An 11,673-nucleotide genomic window follows, 5' to 3' on the forward strand; every position below is an offset into this window, starting at 1 on the left:
CCTATGAATTAAATTTAATCCTATTTGTAGAAAAATTATAAATTTGTATAATTAGCCTTCTGTTGCACTCAGTATACTTTAAAATTATTCTTTTAAAGGATTCAGATGTATAGTATTGGTAGTAGCTGTAGCCTCATAAGCATATGTGTAACCTCCCGTGGTCTTAGAACTGTAGTAAGTACCATGGAATTCACAAAATACTAGAAGACAATATATTTCCCGTTAGGTTACTATGCAGCAAAGAAAATTGGACAAACATGTTTTAACTGGGAATAATTGATGATTACTTAGTTTGTGTTGTGTTGATAATAACTCAGTGTATCTCTGTGTAAGATGATGATGCTGAGTATGTTAGGATTGGTCCGGTATTCAGTATTGTAACATGTAACACAGAAGAAAAATCTGACAGTAAAGATTTGAAAAGTTTGGATTCAATAGAATAGAGTAGAAAGAAATTATAAGAGTAGTTGCAGTGTAGTAGTTTCGTATAATGAGGAAACATTTTGTAATCCAGGTATGAAATGATGAGGTTTTGGATTAGAGCGGTGGCCTAGAGATGGAAAGGACAAATGATTTTAGAAGCAGTTATTTCTCTAATACTCCTACTGTCTGTAAAGCAGCATGCCTGAAATAATCGTCTGATGTCCAAGTTGTTTATTCAATAAATTTTTTAAATTTTCCTGTTCAAATAATCTAAATAGTTAAGTACTCTAAATAGTACTTCTTAACAAGTAAAGATCTGCTCCTTTCCCTTTAGACTTTTGACTAAATTAACAATAATTTTAAAATATTTACTTTATTCGTAAAAGACCCTCGAATCGCACGCATGGCGTGTCTGCAGCACTGTCGTCTCAGTCTTCTCTAAATTATACTCTAAGGAACTACAGTTCACCTTACCATAGCCTCCATGTCATGCTGTGTATTTGAACTTGAAAGTTACAAGTACAGTAGTTTATTTTAGCAGTTGACTTTTTAAATATGAAAGCACGTTTTAATTGTGTCTGTAATTGGTGTTTCGCTACATGAACACTGTCTTCCCGCAGATGTGAACTGGGGATCCTCTACCCAAGCCCTGACTTACCTGAGTGCACTGCAGCATTCGATTCGTCTTTCTGGAGTGGAAGACCACGTGAAAAACTTTAGGTAAGTAATAAGAAAGGTAACATGGAAACATTTTCTCTTAGCTGGCCAATCAGTTCTTAAATTGGTGTTCAGCGATGTTTTCATATACTCATACTTCATAAAAAATTTGCTAAAGGCATAGAATATTGTTTTTTATTTTAGTTGAACTTGGGCAATTTAATTATTAAAAACCAAAATTGTACAAACAGAAAAATTATTATTTGCTTTAGAAAAATGTTATGAAAATTTTAGAGGTCTCTTATTTGCAGACTTTTAAGTGATAGGTATCATCAAGTGAAAGTTTTTTCCCTCTGTGGCGATTAAAGTTATATAACTACTGGACAGCTACTGAATATGAAATTCATAAAGATTTTTGACATACTTTATTTTGTAATTTTACTAAAATACTAAATATTTCCATGTTAGTTCCTTCTCTCTCATCATTGACTAACTGGAAGCCAGTTACAGTAGTAAATGACTTTAAGTATTTTTTTTTATCTTTATAATAGTTTATCACTCGTCAATATAAACTTTCTTTTGTCATTAGTAATCACCCCTTATTGGCTTCTGCTGGGTAAACACAGATCTTTTCCATGTTTGTCAACAAACCAACAGGGAAAATAATATTTTTTAAAGAAACCCTGGAGTGGATAAGTGCTAGGAAAGAATTGCTCTACCAAACCTGTCCCAGTAAAAAACGTCTTTGTGTACTTTTTGTTACTCTTTTGGACCACCCCCTCTTTTTTTCTAGAATGCAAAGTTCCCAGAGACCACAGATCTTCTGCTTTAGGGTAGGAAAAAAAATAGAGAAAAGAAAATGGAATGAGAGCCCTGGAAGGAAAACTTTTAATTTCAATGTATTTTGGGTAGTTGATGCCAAGGATGACAGAAAAACAAAAATCATTCTTTTATGTAAAAAGTTGTATCTCAGAACCGAGGGTATGACCAAGAGTCAAAGTTAATTTGCCATCAATAAAAATCTGTTGCTTTGGCTTATTATAGTAATGGGAACATTTTTTAAGAAACAATTTAGCCCAATTTGGCTATTTAATTTTTATTAGAATTATACATGAATATAGTTTAAAGAGGAAAAACAAGTCTTAAAAGATTTGTCATGAGAATCAGTAGTTGCCCCACCTCTTCTATCCCTTCTCCCGCACACCGCAGGTAACCACTTTCGACTCCTAGGCGAGTTGTTCATATGTTTCACAAGCACGATGCTGTCTTGCTGTGCAGCAGCACCCTCCGCCTGTCTGCAGGGAGGACGTGACCTGGAGGTCTGGGGACTACGGGATAGTGCTGAACCTGATTGTCCCCAGTCGGAACACATTTCTGTTCACATCTTCCACCCACAAATTTGATGCTTTTTCCATCTTAACTAAGCACACACTTACACACTGTGGCTGTACTTTTGCAGTTTGAAGTACGACAGCAAAACTAACACGAATTTCTTTTTTCTTCACAATTTCATAGGTAGAAGATTTGTTCTTACTGTAGATCTTAGCAACCTCAGTGTACTTTATTTTTTCTTTCCTTATTGAGAACTTTCACCTTTCCAGTTAAACACTTAAAGAAAGTACTTTATGGTTTCTCTTTGGCATATCCAAATTGCCAGTATCATTACTTTTGTGCTTTGGGGCCATTATGAAGTAAAATAAGGGTTACTTGAACACAAGCCTTGTGATACCAAGACAGTCGATCTGGTAAGGGAGACGGCTACTAAGTGATTAACAGATGGAGAGTATAGACAGAGTGGATACACTGGACAAGGGGAGGATTCATGTCCCAGGCTGGATCGAGTGGGATGTCGAGAGATTTAATCACACTAAGAATGGTGCACAGTTTAAAACTTACGACTTGCTTATTTCTGGAATTTTTTATCTACTGAAACTGAGGAAAGCAAAACTGTGCGTAAGGGAGAACTACTGTAGTTTTTGATTTTTAATTTAAGCATTACCCACTGATGTCTTTCATCTACCTGTGCCCACCACACGCATGCATCCTTCCCTTTCCCCCTTCCCAGTGTACTTCTATGTCATGATTTTGATTGGATCATATTTAGTATTTGTATTTTTATGACGTCTTAAACATGCTGTACAGCTGAGCCATGTAGTAAATTATGATTCTTCTCTGCCGCACAGCTTTTTTGTTTTCCGTGGAACTGATAATTTTTTTTTTAATTTAACTTTGTATTTACCACTATCTTAGTCTTCACCAAACTTGCCAGAAGATTTTGTTTTCTTCACCTGTAGTTTCTATTTCCTTGAAGTTTTTTTCTCACTGTTTCCTGTTTCTTTAATTTGGGTTCTTGGATTTAGCCTTGTCTGAAATGAAGTATCTGTAATCCTTGGTGAGGGAAGCTCTGCATTGGCGAGGGGGGTTGTCAGTTGAAGTCCTAATGTGGCTTTGCGGGTTCTTTGAGGAATTTATTTTAAAAGCTTTCTTTTTGATCTGATTAGATTTCCCAGAAAAGAATCTTTTAATCTTCTTTTTGTAGGTAAATCCTTGCTACCTTAGTTCCAGGAGCCCAGTGGGCAAGCAGCTTGAAGGCTTCAGGGTTTAATATTTAAGTGTTTTCCTAACTGTCCTATTTAAAGTAGCTTACTTCTGCCCTCTGCTGTTGCTGGTGTCTTCCAGACCAGAGACCCTCTCGAGTAAATAAGCCCCAGCTTAAGAGTGCAGTGGAGGGGTAGGGACAGTCACCCATAATACTGATCGAAATGATTTGGGTCTGTTGCTTGTTATGTGAACTTTAAACCAGTCGTCCTTATTTTAGTTTTCTCAACACTCTGTCACTTTCAGAGACACCTACTGCTATTGATTCCTAGGCATTTTGGTGATTTCCAGGTACAAAATCGGGTGGCTTCACAGCTTTCTCATGTTTACTTAGGATTTCGCTTTCTCCTGATTTGTCAAATCCTTTACTGTTCTTCCATTTACTTCCTTTCTGGCTTTCTATATTTCAGTGCTGTTGTGTCCTGTCCTGTTCTCTATATTTTTGTGTTTTGTGACTTTAAAAAAACTCTTTATACCATAGATAATTTGGGGGAAGCAGTTAAAATCAAGCAAATGGTTATTCTGCTATGGTTATTAAAGTCACCCCTAATAGATTTTGTACTATACCATTTTTGGCATGATAAAACTGTACCAAATTATGCCTTTTTGGGCTGGGCACGTGGCTGACACCTATAATCCTAGCACTTTGGGAGGCCAAGGCAGGAGGATTACTGGAGCTCAGGAGTTCGAGACCAGCCTGAGCAACATAGTGAGACCCTGTCTCTACAAAAAATTAATAAAATAAAATAAAATTAGCCGGGCATGATGGTGTGTGCCTGTAGTCTCAGCTATTTGGGAGGGTGAGGCGAGAGGATTGCTTGAGCTCAGGAGTTTGAGGTTGCTGTGAGCTATGATGACACGAGTGTACTCCAACCTGGGCAAAAGAGTGAGACCCGTTCCTAAAACAAACAAAAAACAAATTATGCCTTTTTGGTTTACTATTTAATAAAGGTAGAGACTACAAGTTAATTTTCCAAAGTAATAGCTTACATTAGTTAGGGTATAGGTTAAACTACCATAACAAAAAGACTGAAAAATACAGTGGCTCAAACAAGAAAGATATTGGTGTCATATGATAGCCCAGAAATGGACGGATAGTTCGTGACAGATAGGCAGATTTGCTACCATTTGGTCATTTAGGACCCACATTCCTTTTATCTTGTCTGTCTGCCATTCCCTAGGAGGTACTTTTGTTCATGTGGTCAAGGTCATTACCACATCCATGGTCTGGCTTACAGGAAAGGGAAAGAAAGTGTGGAGGGAGAGCACCCGGCCTGGGTACAGGAGCATCTTATGGACTCTAGGTTAGTCATAGGGCCACACTTAGATCCTAGGAAGGCTAGGAAGTGTGCTCTCTGGCTAAGGAGCTGTGTAACTTGCTGAAGCTCAGAGAGGGAGACGTTTAGCAGTCTGGGTTATGGGCTATGATTTCTTGTTTCATTGCCCCAAAGCAACTCTCTAAAACAGAATAAGTTGTTCAGCTAGTTCACAGTTCTAAGTTGTTATTTTTTTAAGGTCTTTATTCAGGTTTTCATGCTTATTTTAGGAACTACCCTAAAAGTTAATTGTTTAAGTTAGAAATTTTAGTCTGCTATTGGCTTTCTGTTAAAGTTATTTCAATTGTATAAATTCTCATTTTAAGGAATTTTTACTCATCTGTTTGGACCTATAAAATGGATGCCTGAATATTTTTTCATTAAACAAGATTGATTCCCATTTCTAATTGGTGAAAATCCAGCATTAACAAATAAATAAAAGTCATGCCACTGTCCAGCATTTGCAAAGGCAATTGAATTCAATTTTGACTTTCATCATTATTAATTAGAATTGAAACTTTTAGTTTACGTAGAAATCTTTTCTTCACCATAGGTGATTTTACTCGTGACAATAGTTATTAAAGTTAAGCTAGATTAGAGAGGGCTGATGTCATGAAGTAGAAGTAATTATGATGTGATCAAGCTAAGAAGGAAAATGACCTGTCTTGCACAGAAAGGCAAGGCTGTGCTCTCAGGAAGTTTGGCAAGCTCTGTGAAACAACTGGAATATTTATTACCTTTAGAAGATGAAAAGTTATTATATATTTTTTTAACTAACATGGCAACTTCTTTTATAATACCTACCAGAATTTTGATGTGTAATGTTACCTATTATGTTAGAGGGACATTGGGCGTGATGTTTGTTCCAAGGTTTTGTTTCTGCATTTCTCATGTACCAAGAAAGCCTGGTTAAAAGTCATCTCTTATGAGAATCCTATGGCCTGTGTCTTAAGGACAGTTGTGTAGATAAAGTTTCTTAGAGAAACAACATAAAAGCATGTTCTTCTTGCCCCAAACATAAACTTCCCTAATTTTATCTTTTTCGTCTTAAATTAGGCCACAGTGTCTTGTTATGACGGGTGCTCCAAACTCACGCCCAGCTTTACTTCATCTTGTTCACGATTTCACAAAGAATGTTGGTTTGATGATCTGTGGCCATGTACATATGGTGAGTATCAATTTTGTTTTCTGTATGTAAATATTTTTCACTCTGTATATAATTTATAATTTGTGGGACTTTCTAGATTGGAAATAATTTGACAAATCTGTTGGGTTTTTTTGGTATGTAGTTTTCTTCGAAATATTTTTGCCTCTAAATGGTCTCAGTAGCATTTTAAAATAGATTTTGAACTCTAATTGTTTTCTTATTCATTGTGAGTAGATTTTTAGCAAATTATATTGCCCTTATAGAGCAGTTTGTCCAAAAAAAAATCTTCTTAATAACTAAGGGGTCAAAATGAAATTCAGTATATTGTCTTTCATATTAATATACTTCAAAAAGTCCTAAGAACACTTGAGAACATTTACTTACCAGAAAAATACAGGGATTAGAGCAGAGAGGGAAGTTATGGTAAATATGGGAAGTAACATTTATGATATGTAAGAAGAGCAAAGTAAATGCTGAATTTCTAAGTTCAAACACTTGTAATTGCCCATTCATTTTTGTTTTAACAAGTAATAAGACAATTGTTAAAAATAGTGGCAAACTTTCATCCAAAGTAGTTTTTTGTTTTTTGGCATCATGGTTGTTGAGAATAGACTGGATGGGACCTCTGGGGTTTTCCAGTCTGTCTCTAGGCTAATCAGTTCAAACTGAGGCTTTAGCACAAGACATTACAGATGGGGCAATTTCCCTACTAGGAAACATAAATTGTATTTTTCCGTTACCTATTCATATTTATGGTATGTACTCTTAAACACACTTTTAGATTTTTGCTTTATGTATTTGTGTATAACACATTTTATGTGTTGCTTGCAAGGATCAAAATAGAATTACGAGTTATCAAAGCTCTTTTCTTCTGTTATTTAATCTTTTAAGAGAAGTATGAAGAAGAAAATGTGTTAATATAATATAGCTCACTTTGATTTTCAATGATATTAAGTTACTGTTTCAAGCCAGTATAACTGGGTGGTTTTTATAAATGTGAAATAGATTACCTTTCAATTAAATATTTTTGTTTAAAGGGCCCTCGAAGGCAAGCCATGAAAGAGATGTCCATTGATCAAACCAAATATCAGAGATGGCTTATTAAAAACAAAATGAAGGCATTTTATGCTCCAGTACACGCAGACGACTTGAGAGAAGGCGTACAGTACTTGATGCAGGTGAGTTTGTTACACTGTTGACGTGCCGTTCAGCATTTTAGTTTTGGATAAGTTTTTAGAAATGTTTTCATTCTAGATTTATTCATATTAGTCCAAAATGGTAAATCTTTTAAAATATCTTTATTAAAGTAAACTACTAAGATCTGTGTAATTTAGAACTACAAGGACGATAGAGATTTTGTGCTGTTCTGTGTTAGTAGCATAACTGTGGAGCTACCTTGCTAAAAATAGGTGGACGGCCCAGAATATTGTTCTCTGAGCCCTTTCTGTTGTGTGTTTCTTAGACCTTGATAAGCACAGACAGGGTTAAGAATAGCCAAGGCAGTCTTCAGGAAAAATAAGCAATGAGGGTAGGCTCGCTTTGTAGGATATAAAGCCTTTTCATAAAACTATATGATATTGAAGTAGTGGTAGACAATTAGATGAGTGTAACAAAACAGAAGAAGTAGAGCCACTCATAGGAAATTTAACATGGGACAGAAATGGCATCGAAAGGATGGGCTGGAACAATTGATTATCCACATGTGAGAGTAATAAAATGGATCCGTACAAAGACCATACAAAACTCATTTTCAGACAGGTTAAAGACCTCAATTTAAAAGACAAAGTTTTAAAAATTTTAGAAGAAAATATAGGAAAGAATGAGAAACACAGAAGTTGAACTATGAATAAGGGATCAATAATTTTTTAGTTTAAAGTTTAAAACTTGGAATTTCTAAAGCAAACGTGAAAACAAAAAAGGAATCCACAGACCAACGGAAGATAATAATTCTGACAGGTAAACAGCAAAAGAATATTAAGAAGTACTCTAAATAAAAGAAAAAAAATGAAAGATATGAAGAGGGAGGAAAACTAAGTGACAGAAATAAAAATTAAAACCACAATACACGTGTTATGTGTGTTAAGCATATTGAATTGCAGATCCTAATGAGATTGCAGGAAAAATTGATTGGCGCAACGATTGAGGAGGTATATTAACTAGCTAAATTTCAGCAGAAACTTTTGCATGATTGGTAGGAAGAATTCAAATTTGAGTATAGGCGTGATTCAGAACTGCAGCCATTTGGACTTTTGCTTCTAGGTTTTTTTTTTTTTTTTTTTTGAGACAGAGTCTCACTCTGTTGCCCGGGCTAGAGTGCCGTGGCATCAGCCTAGCTCACAGCAACCTCAAACTCCTGGGCTCAAGCGATCCTTCTGCCTCAGCCTCTCGAGTAGCTGGGACTACAGGCATGTGCCACCATGCCCGGCTAATTTTTTTTTTCTATATATTTTTAGTTGTCCGATTAATTTCTTTCTAATTTTAGTAGAGACGGGGTCTCGCTCTTGCTCAGGCTGGTTTCGAACTCCTGAGCTCAAACAATCCGCCCGCCTCGGCCTCCCAGGGTGCTAGGATTACAGGCGTGAGCCTCCGCGTCCAGCTCTGCTTCTAGGTTTTAATGGCTGTTATCAAAATATATAACTGAGAATTCCACTGTATCATTATGAGTAGATTAAAGATAGCATATTTCTCTTAGTAAAAAATGCAAATTTGAGTAGATCATATTAATAGAAGCACAAAAATGATCAGTTAGAACTATTCAAGTGTTTCATTTTAAACTTCTGTATTTATATATGTTTAATTATAAATAATGTACAATCAATACAATTAATATATGTAGTTTATAAGTAAATATGCATGTATGGGATGCTGAAAAATTTTGACTGATAAGAGCATATAATATTTAGAGGGTGTCAGTTTGAAGGACAATTTTACCACTTCAAAAGACATTTTGTTGAATGTAGTATGTCTTTAAAGTTGTATTTATTCTATATTTTAGGCTGCCGGTCTTGGTCGTATGAAACCAAACACACTTGTCCTTGGATTTAAGAAAGATTGGTTGCAAGCAGATATGAGGGATGTGGATATGTATATAAATTTATTTCAGTAAGTATCTTTTTTTGGAAACTATTTTAAATTTAATTTTACTTGTATTTAACAGGAAATAGAAAGTAAGTATCTTTTTGATTCAGTAATTTAGTTGGTTCAGAAAATGTTAATTGTGGAAGCTTGCCCTAATTTTTGAAGCCTGTTTCTCTTATAGTCTCTTCTAATAGACGCATAGGAACGAAAAGAATCACTTGAGGTATCTGGGTTTTAAATTGATGATCTCTTAACAAAATTTTTTGATTTTCTGCCTTTTTACACACAAGCACATACATATATATGTGTGTGCATATGTATGTGTGTATATACATGTGTGTACTCTGGCTTCCCACTTACGTTAGTAAGCGGTTTCCTATCCCTACAGCCGTTGCTGAGCAGAGTTCCCAAATGTCACTGGACCCGTCACCTAAGCTGTGTCATTATAATATCTCATGCTGAGGGGAGGGCATTTCATCACTGATATCAACCCCAGAGATTTAGGCTTGTTCCCCTCACAGACAAATTTTGCAGTTAATCATTTGGTTCATTCTTGAAGTTATTTGCATTTCTCTTATTTAAATGTACTCACGTTTTGCTTTTCTACCCCCTTGAAGTGTTAAATTTTGAATGACGATTCATTTTTCACTGGTATTTCTAATGATCTTTATCATATAGCTTAGTTTTGTTTTACTTCACTGTAATGTCTCTTTTGTGGGTTGTAATGGGCTCTTTTTATTCTTTGTCACTCTGTCTTTCTGGTTTTATTCTGTTCATGGATATTCGTGTATGTACCTGTTTAACATAATCTACCACAAATGCCTTTTTCAACTGAGTTATTTAATAAAAAGAATTAAGCTTTTTTTTGTTTTTGCCACGTATACTTATTAATCTTTCTTAGTATGCTAGTATTAATATTTGTCTAACAAATTTGTCTTGTTCACACTGAGAATAAGCATTTCCTCTCACTACGCCATACTCAATTGAGGCATAATCTTTTTCTTGTCCTCACCACTGATGAAATAGAACTGTTTGTTCCTTCTTATGAAATGTTTCTTCAATTAGTTGTACTTTTTTTAAAAAAGAAAGAAACACTTACATTTATAAAATAGCCCTAAGATTAAGATTCAAGTCCTATTTTCTCTATGAATTTGTACTGATTACCTTTAACTCACTGGAGGTATCTCCCTTACTGGAGCTCCTCTTGCATTTTTAGATATAACCACATAGTTATTTGCCTGCCTCACATATGATAGTTTTCTTTTCGTGAGGAAGTAACTAGATCTCATATCTACTTTTTTTTTTTTTAAGATGTCTTTATACTGATGAGGAATATATTTGATGAACAAGATTTCCCAACTAACTGTTAAATGCTTTTAGTAAAATTAGAGCTCTGCTGATTTGTTGTTGAAACATCTGACTGATGTTTCTCTTTGAGTTTACTACTTTTTTGTAAGGAGTCTCACTGTGGCTTTCTAATTCTGTACTCTGTATGGGGATTAGGGAAATAAAGACAGTAGAAAGAAAGATTAAATAATGTGGGCCATGAACCATAAAGCCTGTGACCTGTGGACTGTGCTTTTTCTCTCCCAAGACTCAAGACCAGTGACGTGGGGTGATTATCTCAGAAAACAGAAAGTGACATTTTTGCAAATAATTCTTCTATATGCCTGCCACAGTGTTAGTCATAGTTGCTTATAATGGGAGCACTGAAAGGGGTCTTTCTGACTTTGACCTCGTAGGGATTAAAGTGAATGTTTGCCCTGAAAGTCAAGTATTACTCCAAGTATTGCTCCTCAGGCTGCAGTTAAAGGATCAGCAAAATACTGCTTTCTGGTTTTTTAGAGCCATGTAAATTAATAGCAGTTTTAAAGCAGTGACACTGCTCATTGTTTATCTTATGGCACCTAATGTTTTGGTTGTGATTCTAAATGCCTTGTGCAATTGAGGTACACTTATATGTTCTCTTTTTATTAACAATATGTAAGATCTGAAAGCACAAATCAATTTCTATATCTTATAGCAAAAACATTTAGCTGTTTTAATCCAAAGTAATTTGGGGAGCTATATTCCCTGGCTTTTCTTTAAGGAAATTGATTTTGATTCAGTTGATTTATTTACTGTTTTTTTAAATGCTTGAGGTAATTTCTTCTCTAGTATTAATTAGATCTTTCAAGATATGGCTGAAAAAAACTAACATGTCTGTTATTTTTTTCTCTCCAGTGAATCTCTTTTGGCCTCAGTTAATTCATCATAGGAATGAAGCCAAATTGTCTCTCGATGATTTAAAAACAAACAAAAAATCTTTTATAACTATGTGTTATATCCTAAACACATTCTTTCATTTGTCAGTAGGAGTAGTAATTTTACTATTTTATTAGATTTCAGCCTTTTCTTTTTATTACATGTAGCTATATATTAATATCATTTTTAATATGTCTATAGTGAATATTG

The 11,673-nt window shown here is 35.0% G+C and overlaps 1 protein-coding gene across 1 annotated transcript in view; it reads left to right on the forward strand.

Annotated features, from left to right (window-relative positions):
* Positions 1-11,673, forward strand: part of SLC12A2 (solute carrier family 12 (sodium/potassium/chloride transporter), member 2) — a 92,022-nt gene that overhangs the window by 65,957 nt on the left and 14,392 nt on the right. The window contains exons 14-19 of the mRNA XM_012645036.1: positions 334-365; positions 465-480; positions 986-1,143; positions 6,051-6,162; positions 7,179-7,319; positions 9,137-9,243. Coding sequence (XP_012500490.1) covers positions 334-365; positions 465-480; positions 986-1,143; positions 6,051-6,162; positions 7,179-7,319; positions 9,137-9,243 — 566 coding nt within the window. The remainder of the gene's footprint in view (positions 1-333; positions 366-464; positions 481-985; positions 1,144-6,050; positions 6,163-7,178; positions 7,320-9,136; positions 9,244-11,673) is intronic.

The sequence above is a fragment of the Propithecus coquereli genome, unplaced genomic scaffold (assembly GCF_000956105.1).
Source record: "Propithecus coquereli isolate 6110/MARCELLA unplaced genomic scaffold, Pcoq_1.0 Scaffold224, whole genome shotgun sequence".
Classification (NCBI taxonomy): domain Eukaryota; kingdom Metazoa; phylum Chordata; class Mammalia; order Primates; family Indriidae; genus Propithecus; species Propithecus coquereli.